The following is a 19,942-nucleotide window of genomic DNA, read 5'->3' as shown; positions in this document are numbered from 1 at the left end:
ACTTTAAACTCAAAGAGTCCAGTGTTTGCTTTCAGCATTTGGGTTGGACAGCAGAGAGCATCGTGCTCCTGGCTACACCTCCCTGCAGCAGCAAAGTATGCGCTTAATTTAAACAGTGTATGCAAGGATTAAACTCGCTTCAGAATGGCTCAAAAGTAAGGGTTAGTTTTTATGGAGGGAAAGGGAGCCGTCTGAACTAAGTGCTGGAAATCAAGAAGGAGGTTTGCAGCCCAGAAAGAGCCTCTGAGGCAAAATGTCAAAGCTGAGTGCACTTTCTGATCTCAGTATAGTTTTGAGATAATCCCTTTCATTGCATTAACAGCCCCCAAATGGGGCAGTATTTCTTCCATGCTTTGACAGGCTGCTTCCAAGCAGCGCTTTTCATAACTGTTCTGTATGTATGCATCTACTTGGACTCTTATCTGGGCTGAGATCTGGAGTAACTGCTTTGAGATCAGTAGATTTACTCCAGGCTTACATGCATGCAGCTGAGATTAAATCAATTCCAAAAATCCCAGCCACCAAACGATGACTTCACAAGATCTGACACCCCCAAAATAACCATTAAGGAGTGTGAGGAAGGCATCCTTTGGGCACAGTTTCTCCCACTCAAGTTTATAGCCATACCTGCTGCTGCCCTGCAGCCAGGGTTAGGGACTTAGTGCATCCTTCCTGCAGCACCCACCCTGCAGCTCTTTGCAGTGGAAGGCTGAACCTTGCAACGTCACAGTTCAGAAAATACAGTAAAATATGTGAATAAAACACGCTTCTGCTTTTGGGAGTGCTTTGTAGCATCAGGGCTTCATGTATCTCCCAGAGGAGGTGAGATGGTTTCCATTGTGGGCAGTCTGCTGCAGTGGAACATGCCAATAATCTCAGGCTGCAGTGCTCAGATAGCTGCAGTGCTAACCACATTGTGTCTGCAGTGAGGCAGCATGGCCAGCAACCAAGTGCAGCAAAGCACTCTTGACTTCTTGATGAAAAATGAGGTGCCTGATCCAAACTGGGAGAGAGGAATGGGGGGTAAGCAAATCCACAGAAGCTCCAGCTGGGAATAGAAGCCCTAGTGGCCAAAGAAAAAGTTGAGTTTGTGATCTAATTATGGTTTGCAAATATTAAGTGTCTGCTGTTTTGGCTCTTATGTTAACCAGGCGGTGTTTGTAGCGCTCCATGGGATACAGGGCCTGTGTGCCACCTCGTTCCCATCTGTTTGTGCCTCTTATCACTTCACTTCATGCAGGTGGAATGATATTAACAAACCACAGAAACTAGATGAAAATCTGTCATTGCATAGCTCCCTGCATGCAGTCTGCCAGAAACGTGTAAAACGGCGTGCAGCATTTGCCTACCAAGCACAGCTCTGCTCTCACTGTAATTCAGGACCCCAGTAAGCAGCCACTTTGGTATTGTAGGAGTCTGAAACATGAGGCTTGTGGGTCTGTGTGCCAAGCAAGAATCTCTTGTGTGAGCCCTCATATAGTGCCAGTGACATTCTGAAGCTGCACGTTCCCCTGTTATAAGTGTTCTCATTGTGAGCGCAAGCAAAAACTGTGGCCGTGTTACCTGTTCTTTAGGTTGTGCATCACATCTGACCCAGGGCTAAGCTGACACAGACTTCTCACAGTGGGGAAGGCTGCTGTGTAGCAAGCTGTTGCCTATCCTACAGAAGAAGAAGAAAAAAACCAGATGAGCAGTTTTACAATAATCTAGTGGCAAAAGGACCTAAAAAATAATATTGGGTTTGGGGATTTGGCTTGTTTAGCATTATTTTGCTTTGGCTACAAAGTATGTTTGAAACATGCTTGAATGACACAGGATGGCAATGCCAGGACAAAAGCCTTGTAAGAGAACTGTCTCTCTCTCTCTCAATAGGAAATGCTACAGCTAATACAAAAATAAATCATACAGCCATAGATATGTGTAAAGGTAACTATGAAGATGCTTAGAAATTAGTACTTAAATGTATTCATTTTTTTCAAGTGGGAAGTAGGTCTTTGATGAAAGGTACTTTGGAGGCTTCTTTAAATGCGTGTGAGTAAAGTCTGATTTCCCAGGGAGCTAATATTTTTTTGTATGGAATTGAGTCCCCTGGCACTCAAGAAGAAAAACTGGTGTATTTGTGCTTTGTGTGCTTGTAAGTGATTGCAGTGTCATGGCAGCATTAACCATAGAATCATAGAATGGGCTGGGTTGGAAGGGACCTTAAATATCATTGAATTCCAACCCTTTGCCATGGGCAGGGTTGTCACTCTCCTGATAAGGCTGCCCAGGGCCCCAGACCATGCAGGAAGTGTCTTAGAGTCACTCAGCAAGTTACTTGAAACAGATGAGTGCAGTATCACCAGTGCATGGTCTTCTCACCACCTTCTCTGGGCTGCTGCCCATTGCTAAAACCCACAGAATGAGTGGTCCTGGGCTGCTCAGATCCAGCAGCCATTAAGGCATATTGCTGTGCAGCAGCACAGTCCTAGAAAGCTTGGTGCTTTACTGTTGCCAGACATTATGGTCTTTATATGAAAGCTAATTTCAATACCAGGATTTTTTAGTCTGCTGTGAAAGAAGTGGGTTGTAGAGTAAGAGCAATTCTGCATTTGTGGGAAAATGAAGCAGCATTTATTATATTATATTATTGTTTTTTGTTTAGAGTAGATCAGTGGATGTGGAGAAGGGTCTGGTTTTGCCATGATTTCACCATCATCATTTGATCTCAAGTTAGAAAGGTAAAGAGAGGTGCAAGAAATGTAAAGGATCATGTATGAATCTTAGAATGCTTTGGGTTGGAAGGGGCCTAAAAGTCCACCCAGCCCCAACCCCCTGCCACAGGCAGGGCTGCCACCCAGCAGCTCAGGCTGCCCAGGGCCCCATCCAACCTGGCTTTGGGTGTCTCCAGTAATGGGGCACCCACAGCTTCTCTGGACAGCTGTGCCAGGGCCTCACCACCCTCTCAGTGAAAAATTTCCCCCTGACATCTAATATAAATCTCTCCCTTTTTTAGATTAAAATTGTTCCCTTTTGTCCTATCACCACCTACCCATGAAAAAAGTTAATTCCTCTCATTTTAATAAGCTCTCTCTAAGTATTGAAAGGCCACAGTGATATCTCCCCTGGCACTTCTCCAGACTGAACAAACCCAGCTCTCTGAGGCTGTCTTTATAGGAGACGTGCTTCAGCCCTTTGATCATCTTCATGGCCCTCCTCTGAACCACTCCAACAGCTCCATGTCCTCCTAGTGCTGGGGGCCCCAGTGCTGGACACAGTGCTACAGGTGGAGCCTCAGGAGGGCAGAGCAGAAGAGGACAATCCCCTCCTTCACCCTGCTGGCCACCCCTCTTCTGATGTTGCCCAGGATAATGTCAAATAATAGATTTAGGGATGTTGCAGATGGTTGTTTTGCAAACAGTTTTTGGCACAGAAACCACAAATGCACCTGCTTTCCGGGCAGCAAAGGACATGTGAGTGCTTTATAGTCCTTGGTCTGCAAAACCTTTTAGCCAGGACATTTCCATCTACCCTCAGCCAGAGGTTGGGACTGAAAAATACATGTAATAGGAAAAACTGCAGACATGTGGCTCTGCTGACACTTGCACTGAAGGGTCCCTGGCAAAGCAATGTAGTCGATACTCTCTACCCTTCCCCTGTTGATTTGAGACAGGGAATTGTCTGAAGTTTTAAGACAAACTTATCAGATTCACACTTTCTGGTCCTCTTCCTTCTTTTCCCTTCTGCTGAATACCTGTGCATTGTGTAGTACCGATACATTAACTTTAAATAGACTGTAATTGTGGCACAACTACAGCACAGTCCTAATTTCATCAGAGCAGCTTTGCAGCTTTGGGTTCCTATGATTTGACTCCATGATTGCCTTCTGGCAGCCACTTGGGAGACCATTTCCCTCCATACTGAACCCTTGCTGAATGTGGAAGAAGAGACAGGAATGGGCTGCCTAGGGGGGTGATGGAGTCCCTGTCCCTGGAGGTGTTCAAGAACTGTGTGGATGTGGCACTGAGAGATGTAGTCAGTGGGCATGGTGGTGTTGGGTTGGTGTTGGACTAGATGACCTTAGTGGCCTTTTACTGCCTTAATGATTCTGTGATTCTATGATTGCCTTTGGGTTATTGACTGTTGGTCTCTAAGTGAGCCCTGTGCAGCTCAGAGGCAAATCACAGCCTGAGATGGACCTTTACCCTCACCCCTCTGCAGCCTCAGTGTGCAGCTGTCACAGGTGCTAGAAAATCTCCCCTGGAAGGGAAGCAGCATCCTTGCTGTGTCTGTGCAGCCACAGTGCAGAGCTGGACATGCTGCTGGGGCCAACATCCCTAGCAGCTGGGGCAGGGTTTGATAGAAATACCAAGACATTGACGTTTGCATATTTTGTTTTCTGGATGCATTCACCATTCTGTTTGGAAAGGCCCATTCTCAAAAACATGAAGGTGTAGGGAATGTCTTTTGAAAGCAGCTTTGTGCTAAAGCAATTAAGTAATGTTTATGTCAGGTAATTAATTTCAAGGGAAGGATTAAATTGCTAAAAGGCTAAAAAACAGAATGAAAACAATCTGCAGGTTTTCGAGGCATTTCTCATCGGGAAGGGAGGGCTTATTACTGAGATTAGCTTTTCAGAGTGGTAAAGGAGGGTTCAGCAGCTATAAAGGCTGGGTTGTTTGGCACCGGCATCTCAGTTTGTGGCTCTAAGTGTCTGCTTGCAATTAATGTAGGTGCAATAAACATATGTGTGCAAAAGAATTTGTGGAAAAAAAAGCAGTGCGAGTGCTGTAAAAAATGTGTTTCAGCCACACAAAAATGTAGTTAAGTGAAAATAAATATTGACAAATATGAAAACTCTGACCTAATGCCAACGTTTAGAGTGATCTCTGGAACTGGTGTTTATTCTGGATTTGTCTCCTATGTCTGTGCCTCTCTCAGTGCCCTATATGACACTATTGCCCTGCAAGAGGCAGCACCTGGTGCAGATCAGTTCACAGCAGAGGTGGCAGGCTCTGATCAGCATGTAAAAGCTTCCTTAGTAAGAACAGATTGTCCATCTCTGTATAGCATCTTAGCATTATCTCCAGCCTTTCATTGGGCCAAGAAATTGCAGGGAAACGTGTTCACAGCTCCTCAAAGATGAGACATTTTTCTGTTTTCCAGATAGACTTACACTGTATTGCATACTTGCTTGCAACGTTACCTCTGACCAGGGAGTTATGTTTTTACTTTTTATTCCCTTGTAGCAATCTCACTGGCACTCCTCTCTAGGTAGAGCCCACATAGCAGAACAGACACAGTGCATCAGTGATCCCCAAGTGCTATTTCAGATCCCTCTTCTGCCTCTTTTCTTTGGAGAGAGCTGCCGGGGCCAAGACAGACTTTAAGTCTGGAGCTGAATTTTTATCTAGTGAGAGCTGTAGCCCAATATGTAGTAGTTTGGGTTAAATAGTTACAGATAAGCTAATGAAGCACCTCAGGCAATAGCAATTGTTACTCCTTCCTGAAAATGCTGAGCAAAATTAGCAGTATGCTAAGTACAGCAGCTCAAAGCCCTGCATTTCCAGCTTAGAGGGAGTCACTGGAAGGATGGGCAACATCTGCATGAAATAATAATTACTTAGTCTAAAGCTATACAGGAGCAAGACCTCAGTTCAAAACATGATTCTTTCCAGAACCTTTTGGGGTGGCCTCTGACCCCCCTCCAGCTGTGTCTTACTCCTCTTCAGGTTCCATGCTGTGCAGACTGGCACTAATAGCAGCCACCACTGGGGCTGTTTGCTCGAGCCTTCATTGTGCCGTAATTCTTTTCCCTTTGGTAGTACTCAGTATTACTGTTATTACATGATGCTTTGCTAGCTTGCTGTTGGGAAAGGCAGCTGCCTTCCACAGAGTGGTGCAGGCTACCATTACACTGTGTGGGATTATGCACGCTACTATACTTCTGGCATCTGGGTCTGTCATTTAGATTAATTTGGAAATTATGTAGTGACTTGAAGAAAAATGCTGCTGAATTCATGTTTGTTATCTTGGACAATATAATTAGTTAAAAAAAAACCCACAACAACCCAAACAGTGATTGTGTAATAAATGTGATACTGAACGGTGTTGCTTGTAAGCTGGAGTACTGAAATGTAACTGTGCCTTTTCCATTTTTCACTTTTCTTTCAGCATGGGGTACTGCATCCTTTTTGTCCATGGTCTGAAAAAGCTGACTACGTGGTTAAATAAGTGGAGAATTATTGTTCTGAGTCTCTTCGTTTTACTGCTGCTGCTGTTCTCTTGGAAGACCGTGAAACAGAATGAAATCTGGCTCTCCAGAGAGTCCCTGTTCAGGTATGGGCAAACATGGGAGAATACTGGTGTTTTCATATTGTTTAAAGTAAGTTGTGCGTGTTTGCTACCTGGAATAAATGGTTTGCTATGTCACAAGGACTAATCCAGCTATTATTGCAGTGATGCGATTATTATACATTTTGATTATTATACATAAAAAAAAGTAACCACCACCACCTACTTTCTGTTTTCTGACAGCTGTGCAAAAACTGGTGTCAGCACTTTATGTGCGTACGCACAAACTTTTGTTCTGGCAATAGCATTTTTAAGGCTCTGCTTTTAAATAACTTCAGTACTGTAGATTTACCAATAACGTAATGCTTTCCTTTTTAAGGACATAGCAGAATTTTGTTGCAGCCCTCGAAAACACCATAGTAACGCTATTGAATATATTGAATTTTCTTTAGCAGTATTCTTAATGACAAAAATGAAATGCAACAAAGTGCCAAGCTTAATGTACCATATTTCATTTTATTTGATTACTCTTTGCCAAACAGCTCTCTTTATAACCTCATTTATGTATTTTTCTGCATTGAAACAGACTGTTTCATTTTGTGTTTTGCTAGGAAATGTACTGCATTTGCTTCCAGCTGCTTTCAGCAGTTGTCTAATTGTGAGGTAATTGTAGAAACACAGGTGATTTGCACACTGGTTGCTTAGCTTTATTTTCTAACTTATTGGCCAGAGCAAAGTTTAATTTACTCGGCACTGAAGGGTATGAAATCACTTTTTATGTATACCTTTCAGACTCCAGGAGACACTCTTTGGAGTCTTTGGAGCTCCGTTAGTGGAATTTTGTTTTAAATCTGGAGTAGCGCTTTTCTTTACTCCAACACAATTCATTGCCTGTCTCTCTGAACCTCTGTTTGCTGTTCAGACAGCAGCAGCCATGGTGACTAGTCTGGGCTCTCACAGCTTCGTGTTAAATGTGGTTCCAGTCCAAGCCATACTGGTTGGTGTTGGCCACTGGCAGGAAAGCCAGACAGCTTCCCAAATTGGGTGACTCTCTTGTTGAAAGGGGGTTGGGAAGGTGGCAATTCCACATGTTGTGCTTTAGGCATCACCTGTGTCATGTTGCATAATACTTGGTCACCAGTGTTTAAGAGCGATGAAGTCGAACTGGGGTGGATGAGACGAAGATATTGCTCAGCTTGTGATGATTCGGTGTGCCAGGGGTTTCTGTCACAAAAGGGACATGGCCCGTAGTTGCTTTGGCTTAGTTGGATGCAAATAGAATAATAGAATCATTAAGGTTGGAAAAGACTACTAAGACCACGCAGTCCAGCCATCAGTCCATCACAACCGTGCCCACTAACCATGTCCCTCAGTGTCACATCTATGCTTGAAATAGACTTGTATCTGTTTTGCCTACGTTCAAAGCAAGGGGGTCTTCCACAAACCAGATCAAAGTCAGAAGCCATGGAACTGCTTTAGTGCAGCACTGAGCCAGAGCTTGGACACAGTGCCCTGAGGTAGGGATTTGGTGTTGCCCACGGCATTATGCTGGACTAGGTAATGTGTTTGGTGTTGTGGGTTAGGCTGGCCAGCTTTGGTCTTTTGGGGACAAGTCTAGGAAAGATATCTGCCCTAGGCTTATGAGGAGAAGGCAAGAGTGTAGGTGTGCTTGTGCTGGATTACCTGGTATCGCCTCTGAAAGCAGTTGTCAGCAGATGCCTATACAAGCAATTTAAGAACGACACAAGCAGCAGTGACGTTTCTCTCAATCTTTCCCTAGCTTGCACTGGTCTCCAGTTTAAAGTCTTCCTGACTCAGGACTCATTTGCTTTTTTTTTTGGTTTTGTTTTTTTTTCTGCATTTAACAGCTGCTGATGGAGTTTTCTTCCATTAATTTCTCTGGCTGCTTTTTCAAATCTATTTATAGTTCTGGCTTCCACAGCATCCTGTGCACTGGACTCCATCGTTAAATTACACAGTGTGCGCAAAACAGCTTCCCTTTTGTATGTCATGAATGTTCTGCCTGATCATCTTTCTTGGTTTTCTCTAGTCCTGGTGATTTGAATGAGTAGGGAGTAATCCATCAGCTGATCACTTTTCATGTGCCTTTTGTGCCTATACAGCCCAGTCTCTCCCCTAGACCCTCACCCAGAGCTGCCTCTTTTTTGTGCTGGAGTCTTCTAGTTCTGCTACTATGAGTGGAAATGTCTGATGTGTAGACACCAATCTAAAACTTGTACCTGTAACAGAATTCCATTTCATTTGCCACTTTCTTGCTCAGTCTTCAATACTGCGAAATCCTTCTGCAACACGTTTTAGTTAGCTTTAATTCCTGCTGTGTAATTTATGTTGTCATTTGTAAATGTGTTGTCTCCTTGTTTGATTCCATATTCAGATCTTTTGTGAACACGTGAAGCAGCCTAAGTACCAGCACATGGCTCCTGGGAACCCTGCTTGTAGTCTTCTCCATTTAGGAAAACTTTTCACCAACCTGTTCTCTTGCTGTGTTTCAAGCAGACAGTGATTCACAAGAAAACCTTCCATCTTATTCCACAATGCCTTTAAGAAATGGGAAAACTTCAGTGAGGGATTTTATCAAAAGCCTTTTTGAGCATCCAGGTGCACAACATTGACACGATTGAAACTGACTGGGCTTTCATAAAAGCTTTCAGTGGCTTTAGTACCACACACCTGTTGAGTCTATCAAAGAACAACAGATCTGTTCACCCGACTTCTTTCTGCAAAATTCAAGGTTAAATTCTTCCCTGTTGGACTGTAGCTATCCAGAAGTTTGCTAGATCTAGTTTTATTGCTGTTTCTCCCATATTATTTGAACAGGAAATCAGACTTGCTGCTCTGTCACTCCCCATATCCTTTGGGTGGAGGCAGCTGACATCATGTTCGTCATCTCCCATTTCTCCTATATTAAGGCTTATTTAAATGATCGGTTACATACTGCAGCTAATAGAAGCTTCACATTTTTTTTCCTTTGCAAGCATGCTACCAGGCTCTCTGGATTTTTAAGTTTTCTTGGTGTCGGTTTGTTTCAATGCTTCTCCTAGTGCCACTTTAGTTTGAGACAATGCTTTGGACTTGGCCCTCTAAGGAAAAGTTCTAGTGTGGGGAAGACCTTCAGTTCCCTTTAGTGAGCTCTCCTGCTGTGCCTTTTCATCTTTAAGCATTACTTTTAGAACTTCCATCATATATTTTCCTTAGTGGATCTTTGGCTGATTTTCTATACCTGATGTATTGCATTATTAGCTTTGATGTCTTTAGCAAGTTTTTCCTTTGGCCTGCCTAATTATGGTTTATGTTTAACCGAATTAAGTTCATACACTTATCTTTTTTACCTCTTCAGCTGCAAAGTTTACTTTTTAAATGGGTGTTTTTAATTTCTCATGGCCTTCTTTATTATGCTATTTAACCATGTTGGCATTCTGTTGTCCTTTAAGATCTTTTTTCTTAGGTGTTAAACATCTGTTGGGATTCTGTAATATGGTAGGATGGGAAAGAAATACAACAGTAGAAGAGTGGAACAAGAAGATAATTTCATTATCTAAGGAGCGTGGAGGCTGTATATGGGATGATGTTGAGAGGAGTGAAGGAGGGAGCAGTGGATGGAGGCATGTTAGGCAGCAATAAATTAGAAAGGACAGAGCAGGAGGAGGAGATAAGGATCAGTAAAGCAGTTTGAGAGAAAATAATAAGGAAACAGGGCAAATCTATATATGAGGAAAGGAGACATAAATCATCCTACTTGGTAGTCTGTCTATGTGTAGATTTTTTTAAAGAAGTATGTGCTGAGAAGATCTTTATCCCCATTCTTAGTTCTCAATTCTTCTTCCTCCACTTAATTACCGATTTTTCCCTCCTTTCATTCTTCCCCTTCACCTCTCCGTTCAGTTCCTCCATTTGATTAGATGTGTTTCTTCAGTGTTAGTCTGTCTCAATTCCCTTGGTTCTGTTATACATACTTTGTCTGCACTTTTTTTCCCCCCAGGAGATGTGGATGTATTCTCAGCATGTTGTCAGTGTTGTACTTTGCACCCCATCTTTTTAAATTCTCAAGGTTTGCCCTGATTTGACACAGTGCTGCCAGTGTCATCACCCTCCCTGCTAATGGCCGCCACAACTCTTGGGCTCCAGTACAGGGTGCAAATTTGGAGGAACCTGAAATCCCTCTGAGTCCTGACCCCCTCAGTGTGAAAGAAAATGATATCACCTGAGAAGAGGATGCATCTACACATTTGTGCATAAGTGTGCGTGCAAAGACTAAAAGTGAGGAGCAGATGACCCACAAGCATAAAAAGTGACTAGATGTATAGATACAGCTATTGAAGCACACGTTTCTAGAAGCATCAGGTTTGCTTGAGTGTATTAGCTGGTGGACAAGGAAGGATTATTTGTTAAATATTTAGGGAACAGCCCTATAGAATGAATGCACAGGCAAGGAGCTCAGGCTCCAGCCAGGCAAAGAGAGCGAGATGAGGGCTGTGGGCTAACCCCTGCATCCGCTGTGTCAACCTTCTCAAGGTTTGTGAAGCTGCCACATTTCCTATTGCTCCTGGAAAGCATTGCATGCACAGCTCACATTTATGACAGTGTCTGGAAGTACGGCTGTAGCCAGTAAAGGAACTATATAGAAGTGGCTCTTTCTTAGCTGGTGGTTCTCCCTCCCTATTCAGGTCTGCTGACCTCAGTAATGTGCAAAAAAACCCCAACCTAGTCAAAAACAGAAAAAAGAAACAGGAGAAAAATAACCAACCTACTCCAAAGGAGACCTTTATTGCTGTGTGCTTTTGTTAATTCTCAAAGTCAACTCAGCTAAGAAGAGCAATTTCCCTTGCATTTTGTGCATCTTCTATAGAACGGCTCAGAGTCCTGTGCTGATATCTATGAAAATCAATGCAGTGATATGAGCCCGGGGAACATTTTGCCACAGGGAACCTTTTTTGGTGATAATGATTCCCATAGCAGAAGATATCAGTTCAGTGTCCCAAGGTTCCTGCTGAGACAGAAGTGGTTTCATTTTGTTGCAAACTGAATGCTTTTCATATGAAAATCACAGAAAATCACTGTACTTTCTGCCCCAAACTTTGCAGAGTGGGACAAGCACTGAGGAAAACAATATCATGGGAGACTTTTGCTAGCTAAATGGGATTTGGGTTTGAGGTTGGAAGTGCCAATGGCATTTTGTTTCTCTGCGTTATGACTAACAGGCTGCCTCCTTTCCATGGGGAGGAAGTGCTACGTAAGATGGCTTTCCTATTGCTTATTTTCCATTTATGTTATTTAGCGCTGTCGTGGAAATCAGAAAGGAAGGAAATGCTCCTGATGAGTGACTTTGCCTCTCAGTTGACTTGTTTCTGGCTGGCTGGAGAGTGGGCCCGTAGGTTTTCAGAAGGGCAAATGTGCTGGGACGGGGAGGAGGGAGACGGGAGAGTTTGGAAGAGAAGCTGGAAAAAGAGATTGAAACTGTGAGTGACTGCGGGCTTGAGGGAAGCAGAAATGGAAAGTCATTGTGTTCTGCTTCGTTATTTATACTCCACCCCTTCCCACTTGGCTTTCATTCGTGGACATTATTGTTTCCCCTGTCAGTGAGCAAACAGTGTTCTCAGCTGGTCAAGAATCAATTAGCAGAAGTGTTTGCCTAAACTCTCCAAAAAATCCACTCTTCCTCCAGCTGGGTGTTAGCAATGCTGCTGACAGTGCGGAGTCGAGGAGCAGTTCACCTCAGTCATTGCTGTGTGCATTTGCAAAACCAAACATCCCCCTCCCCACCCATGCAAGGAGAATAAATAGGTCAGGGAATGTGAGTGGTGTGATGCAGAAGCCAGCATCATAATGACTCGAACTCAAGCCAGTTTCTGTTTCCTATGTCACCCCCACCCACAGCAGAATCGTGCAGATGAAAGAGCTTTATCGGTGACGTTTTAATAAATGGGACCAGCAGGATTAGTAATAAATTCTATTTAAAGAGAAACAGCCCAGAATTAAAATATTTAAACGTATGCATCTTACTGTTAAAAGTGTATCTCGTTAGAACTGCAGCACTGCATATGTAACATACTTCTCACCATTAACTCGGTGTGCTCTGTTTCAGCGGGGGCTATAACGCAGCCAACAATTCATTGCACATAGCTCTGAGATGGTAACAGCGTTGAGTCTGCGTTTCTGCCTGTAATGCTGTCACTGATGTAATTCAACCCTCTCTGTATAAGAATTAATATTCCGGTAATGCCCAGAGGTTGTAAGTGTGTAGTTAATAGCTCCCAAGGCCAATGGAAATTAACACAGCCATAGCAGTCACACATTACTTGCTGCTGGTGCAGTATATCTTTGTGAAAACTAATATAGAAAATCATTCTCTTAAGAATAGCATCAATTAACTGATTTAATTCAACGATTAGTCACAAAATGTCTTATTCCTGTAGTGCTCCCAGTAAGTAATTTGGAAGTACCTGATGATTAGGAAGTCAACTGCAAGGTCTATTTTTGATTTCTGTAGGCAAACTGTGGCTGTGTTGCTCTGAACTCCGTAAGGCAGCCGTGGGCGAAGCTTTGGAAGCTCTCACAAGAAGGCATTAGTGACGCTTGATGCCACTGGCTGCAGATAACCAAAAAGGCAGCAGATTTGCCACTAAGATTCTCCAGTGCCACTTAAAAAGAAATCTCTAACAGAGGGCTTGGGCACCTGTGGGTGCCTTCTACACACTGTAGAAGCTGTTTGCAACCTCGTTTTTTCATGGTTAACTTCACTGCCCACCCTAGTTAAAAAGCAGAGACATTGCAGGCAGAGTAAGGCTTGGGATGCCCTAACTCCTGGGTTTCTTACCTGGAGTAGGAAGCTCAGAGCTGATGGGGAGAAAGGAGGGAAGACAGCAGCTGGCAGGGATCTGCTTGTGAGTGAGAAACAGTGCTTTTTCTGCTTTTACGTGAACCGTTTAATCCACTTTTATTTCCCATTACCTCAGAGAGTCCCTATTTATGTGCTGGAAAGGATTTCCCTGTTAAACAGCATTCTGATTTCTCTGGGTTCTTGCAGGGGAAATGTTTCCATGGTGTACGTGCTCTTGAGATTTCTTTCTAACTATAACCTCCAAGCAGCATTTCCTCCAGCTGTGCAGAGTGTACCTTGCTTTATGTGCTGTCAATTAAGTAAATAAGCACATGCCTGCTCTTCTTTTTTTTTTGTCTTTGCACCCTCGTTATTAATTCCAAACATTCAGTACAATCTGCATAGCAAAGAGGATGAAGGGGAGGGCTGGGTTGGATGTGCAGTCGCACACATCCATGGTCATATGTTATAATGGAGAGCGTACTACTTGCCAGCTCAGGGCAAGCGTGTTAGCCCTCCCCTCCTGGTCACACTCTTTTCAGTGCTGTGCTGCATATATATGTGCTGGCCGGGTGCTCAGAGTGTGCTGTGAATCCCCTCTAGTGGCTGATGCCTATGGAAAGCGTACTTCTTTCTGGTGCCTGCAGCTGACAGACTGAAATCAAGGTTTTCATAGGGTGCCTTCGTGACACCCAAGTTTAAGCAGGGCTGGAGATGAGGGAGCCTGTTACAGCTGTATTACAGAAAGTACTGCATACTTTCCCACTGAATATAAGGCTTTTTAGGGTCTTTCAATTTAACACATTTTATTTTGAATTACCACAGTCTCACCACAGGGAAAGTGTCCATGCTGGTGTTTACACCATCCTGCTTCTGTTTCTCTTTGCAGCTCAGGAGTGAGGACTCTACCCCACAACGCCAAGGTGCACTACAATTACGCCAATTTTCTGAAAGACCAAGGCCGTAACATTGAAGCGATCTACCACTACAAGACTGCTCTCAAGTAAGTTCCCTGAAACCCCAGCTAGGCTCGCGCTGTGTGGTGCAGCCCACCAGTAGCGCATCCCTTTCTGGCAAGGGCTGCCTGCTCCTCACCCCCCAGCTCCCTCCCTGGGGACAGCTCAGCTTTCAGAGGTTAGGAAAGTTCCTTGGCTCAGTGTTGTGTGTGTCATTAAAAGAGGGAGCCTGGCTTCCCTCCAGTTCCGTGTGTGTTTGTGTGTATACTTCAATATGAGATATAAATGTTACCATAGCTACACATTGAGCAATGAGGTGTCATTTACTTGGCTGAATGTGTGCTGGTAAGCAGGAGGTAGTTGTCACAAATGCATTTTCAGGTTCCTGGGCCATTTATCTTAGTAAATTGTTAATGGTGCATGCCTGGAAAATGCCAGTGCTGTAGCCATCTGAAGTAGAGCAATAATAATAGTACTTACTGCTTCTATTGAGGCTACTGTCCGCAAAGCTTTGCATGAACACTAAACTGATTGGTGCCGACAATGCTCCTGTGCAGTAGCAGGTAAATATAATTACCATAGTTCTGCAAAGGGGGAGGCTGAAGCAGGAAGGTGAACTGCCTTGCTTACAGTCACAGGGTAAATCTGGGCCAAGGGCAGGGCTATAATATGCAGGATCACCTGGCCCAGGCTGTGCACGTGGTAGGTCCTGGGCAACACATCTCCTGACCCCACATGAAATAGGGGCAACTCTCTGCAGGCAGTGTCCCTCCATTTGCTGCCCTACAGGGGATGCTTGCCCAGGGCTTTGGATGCTCCCTTGCTGCCCTCCAGTCCTGAGAGAAGGGACTAGCCCTGCAGAAAGGTGTGCAGGTAAAATGGGAGTGGCAAAGAAGAGCCAGCATAAAGGGTGCAGACAGTGCCACCAAGAAAAAAGGCACGTGTGGAAAGGGCAGACAATGTAAGGAGTAGCTCTAGTGGCAAGAATGTAGCACAAAAGGGCATGTCAGGAGGTGCAAGAAATATTCTTTCCTGACATATGGCGCGGGAAGAAACTCTGGGAATTACACCTATATTTTATCTTCTTGCCAGCTGACAGGGTTGTGCCAGAGACTCTCAAGGGCTCTTAACCCACCCATGAACTGGGAGGGCATGATGTCATTTTGTCACGAAGGATTGAGTGAAACTAGGTGAAGGTGATTTTTAGATTTTGTGTAGCATCCTTTTCTCTTTTTCCATACTCGGGATTTAGGAAGTCATTTAGAAAAACCTCCATCCTACTTTTTAACATTTCCAGGAATGGAAAATCCAGTACAGCCATCAGTAAGCTGGACTGAAGGTTAATTACCTTGGCTGTTGAAAATGTCCTCCTTTATTTTTAGTCTATTTTGTTTAACGTCAGCTTCCCGTCATTGGATTTGTTTACACCTCTAAATACCACACTGAAGAGCTTATTATCAGAAGACAGTTCTCCATACAGTGATCAGCTTCTCCTCTAATCTGCTGCTTGATAGAATAAATGGATGTATGTAGGTTGCTCTGAAAGTAATGCCTCCAATTTATTTCCATGGAAACTACAACAGCTACAAAAAGCACAATAGCGCTGTCTGACAGAGCAAATTCTCAGCTACAAAGCACTATTTTTCAACAGTCACCACCATTAGCTGTGCATTTTTGCCAGCCTGCATGCTGTGTTTGTAAAAATCTGTATGGCCATCTGGAATGTGGCTTGTCTTCCACGTTGCTGTCACTGCTGCTGAAATGCACCATCCACCGCCTCACTGTGCTCACATCCACTTCATAAACATTCAGCAAGCGTCAATGAATGTCAATGGCTGACATTTTTTCTGTGTTTCTTTTGCTTCATGTGTACTTCTTTGTCAGATGCCATTTTGTCAGACTCTTCCTCTGCTGCCATCTGTCACAGGGCAGCAAAATGTATTGAGATATTGGTGGGAAGGTTCAGCCTCTACTGCTATATCAGTAGCATCTACCTCTGATGTCATGGGCCACCATAATCAAATAGGAGGCATTACTTTCAGAGCATCCCTCCTAGATGCTATCACTTTTGCTGTTATGCAAGTTTTTGTAGTCACTAATAATTCCCATAGCTCTTTTCCAAGCAATCTCCAGAAAAGGCCCATGAAAGAAAGGAGAAGGACTAACAAATACCTTCCAAACTCCACATTGAGCTTGATAGTATGGAATTTAACATCACTCACTGCTTTCTGTTCCTACTGACATCACTGCTTTCTGCTCCTACTGACATCACCTCTGCCTGCATAAATCGGATTTACTGGCAAAACATTTTTTTCCTCCTCTGACTCAGCAGCACTCATTTATTATAATTACAATGTTGTCTTCTGCTCAGCAGTATTTCAGTTACAAGAGAGTCTATTTTGAAACGCGGTTTCAAACGTTTCCTCAGTTGCATTAGATGGCACAGTTTGTGCTGCTGGTATTGTTTATAGAGCATCCAAGGCCTGTTCAGGGTGCAAGTCCATATGGAAGCGCTTCCCAGGTACCCAGTGTCTCAGTGGTTCTGTCTTGTGCTCTGATGCTGGGTTGTTGAGGCTGTACGATACACAATAGAGTGATGTGATTAAAAATAGTGATATGTTTGCCTATGGAGAACTACATTCCACGTTTTCCCCTCAGACATACCCATCTGAAGTGTTTGGCCTCCTGTGTAGGCCTCACAGTGCCAGATGAGTGCCTATGGCGGTGGCTACAATGGAGAGATGGAAAAGGAGATGGATATAGGACAAATAACATGATGGCGGATACTCTAGATAGGTGCTGCAGAATAGAACAGTTTTCATGTCCAAGTTATTTTATGCATCCTCACAGACTCCACCTTTGCAAATCACGGCCCCTGATTGTAGACCAATTATTCTACAATTAGAAAGAAGGAAATTAATAGTTGTACTGTCCTGACCACATTTTGATGATTCAGAATATTTTTGGCCACTGGCCTAACCTGAAAATGGATGAGAAGCTGGGAAGCTGAGGCAGCATTAAGAATCACAGAATGGTTTTGGTTGAAAGGGACCTTAAAGCCCCTGCCAAATTCCAATCCCTTGCCATGGGCAAGGACACCTTCCACTAGATCAGGCTGTCCAGGGCCCAATCCAACCTGGCCTTGAATGCTAACAACATCAGCTTCTGTGACATTCCCCCAGGTACCCTTCACTATGTGTTTGATCTCCAGGTGAGTTCAGATTAATCCACTCTCTCCAGATGACAGAAAATACAAGCTTAGTCAAGAGGTTTAGCTATCCAGCAGCAGCTCTGTTAGAAGGATGGGAGATCAAAATATCACATCTGCCTAGCGTGATGAGTAGCAGTGGGCATGTCAATAGGGAATTAATAGGGAAAACGGAGTCAATAGGGAAGCAGACTGCTGCCACCGCACCCTGCAACTTCTGGGAGGTACAAGTAGGAGCAGAACTGCTGTAGCAGCTCTCTCTGAGGCACGTGGCTGATGGCTCATTAATCATTCCCGCTTGCTCCCAAAGCTTGTGCCAAACCTGCAGTGTACGTTTGCTTGATCTCTGGTGAATGAGTTTAACTGTTTGCTAAACAAAAGTGATCTTGTCAGTCCGCATTTGGCTCTTTTAACTGCTTGCAATTACCATTCCACCAATGTAACAATGCGTTTCCACTTGCTGCTTCTCTGCCAGAAGTGTCAGCTGCCACATCACTGCTTAGTGAATGTGGCCTATTGCTCCTGTGCTGTAGGCAGGTGGTGTAGCTATGGCTGTGTGAAAAGATGTTGAAGTGCACATAGTTTACATAGGGAAATAATAATGTTTGGGACTAAATCCTAGGAAACACAATCCCATTCCTACTTTTGAAGGCATCTGTAGGCAGACTCCTCCACTTCATGTATTGGTTTACCTCTTCAGCTAAATGGTGAAGCAGAAGAATGTGTGACACTGAAATTACAGGGCAGGTTTCCAAGGCAAACTCGATAACTGATACCATCAGCTAGCTCCTGATACGCTGCTGTGTTTGAGACTCTTTGCAGGTGGCTCCTCAAAGGGGTTACCCCTGCCAACTAGCCAGTGATGCAGTGTCCTGATGGAGCCTGATTTAGGTAATTAGTGCAATCCAGTTATGCTGCCCAAGAGTGAAGGAAATGAAAGCTGAAACTATATGCAGAAGTAGAGAACAGCAGCATAATTTGAATTGGAGAGGAGGAGAATGAAAAGAAAAACAAAAAAGCTTTGTGTACATGGGAAAAGCTCCACCCGTAATTCAGGTTGAGGAAAAGCAAATAGGGGCATAGCCCTTTGGAGCTGCAAAATGAGTTATCCATAAAGCAGATTTTACCAACAGCTGGCATTCTGTGGTTGTAGCAATAGCTTATAAAGCTTTTAGCTCACCTTCAATGAAACAGTAAAAGCACACTGCTGGGTTTCACTGCTTTGGTGGTTTGCCTGACATATGGTAGTGACCCCAGGAGATGTTTGTTTTCTGCTCCTGCAAAAAGCAAAGGACAGAAGTATGAGATGGAGCTGAGATGGAGCTGACCATGGCTACTTTGAAAGCCAGCCTGAAAATTCTTACTGCTGTTGCTAGGAATTTCAGAGACCTCCTGTAGCTGGAGATAAAATAGTCTTACTGTTATCTAAAATAAGACTTGTTTTGCCACTCTCACGTCTGTGAGTGAGAATACAAGGCTGTGCAACCTTATGCTACTATGAAGAATATCTGTGATGTGCTAATGAAGATATTTTTGTTGTTGCTAATAGCTAACAAGCTTTTGTCCTGCTTCTTCCATAGGCTCATTTGCTTGATATTGCTTGAAACTTCATCACTCCTCAGAAATGCCTATGAACTGACATAACCAAAAAGTTTAAAACCAGTCTTTAATAACCCTTCTAACAAGAAAGTGAGGGGAGAAGGGATCACTCTCCCTGCTACAATTGAGCTCATTCAAAATCTAATTCCCAAAGCAGCTCCATCTTATAATCTGTGTTTCCATGGCCAGCATCTCAGAGTATACGTTGTAGGCATGATGTATTTGCTACCAGGGTTCTGCATCCCATGGATCTCTTGTCAATGTGAACAGCAGCAGGTGGGGCTGAAGGAAGTAATAATGGTAACAATAATTTGATGGTATGCAGATTACATCATTGTGTCCAGCAAAAAGCTGACACCTGAAATTTTACCTTTGTACTTTCAGACATAAAAGCACATAGGTTTGCCCTTAATTAATAAAATATCAGTAGAATAATGAGTTTAATAGTGCAGGAAAATGAACGGTGTGTGATTGAGGTCAGGTACTATGACCATAAAATGGTACAAAATGGTAGCATTGCAACTGAATTATTTCTGTCAAAAGATGAAAGTTGCAGAAATGAATTGAGATTTGGGCAGCTAAGAAAGGAAAAGTGCTGGAAAGAAGGATAAACAGTGACTATGGAGAAAGACAGACTGATCTGGCCCTCTTTGTGGCTCAGCCCTGAGGGAAAGGAGGTGCTGGGCTGGGAGGCAGAGGAGGCAATAGGAAAATGCTTGGTGCTGCAGCATGGGCTGACTGTCTTCTGAGAACTTGCTGTGGATTTAAGGGCATTATTTGCAGCAGGGAAACTGGGAATGCTGTTTTGTGGCACAGGGAAGCATCATGAGATCCTGACTAGATGGGAGAGGTGAAAGCAGTGCAAGTATCAAAGCCATATCCCTCACTGAGGGAATAAATTGGTGCATAATGCTACTGGAATGAGTAGAAAAGGAGCAACCCAGGCTGCCCTTTCTTCCCACTCCACTTTAGAAATAATGCCCTGATGCTATAAGGGAGACTCAGGTTTCTTGCTAAGCTTTCCCCCACATCTACTCATTGGGTTCCTATATATCTTACATCAGCAAT

General features: G+C 43.7%; 1 protein-coding gene across 1 annotated transcript in view; it reads left to right on the top strand.

The window, feature by feature from the left end:
* Positions 1–19,942, top strand: part of TMTC1 (transmembrane O-mannosyltransferase targeting cadherins 1) — a 138,689-nt gene that overhangs the window by 84,656 nt on the left and 34,091 nt on the right. Inside the window, exons 10-11 of the mRNA XM_015865935.1 lie at positions 6,154–6,318; positions 14,001–14,114. Of these exons, the coding sequence (XP_015721421.1) occupies positions 6,154–6,318; positions 14,001–14,114 (279 nt within the window). The remainder of the gene's footprint in view (positions 1–6,153; positions 6,319–14,000; positions 14,115–19,942) is intronic.

This window comes from Coturnix japonica, chromosome 1, assembly GCF_001577835.2.
Source record: "Coturnix japonica isolate 7356 chromosome 1, Coturnix japonica 2.1, whole genome shotgun sequence".
NCBI classification, from domain to species: Eukaryota; Metazoa; Chordata; class Aves; order Galliformes; family Phasianidae; genus Coturnix; species Coturnix japonica.
Note: the sequence above shows the minus strand (reverse complement) of the source record. Positions and strands in the feature narration are given on the sequence as shown.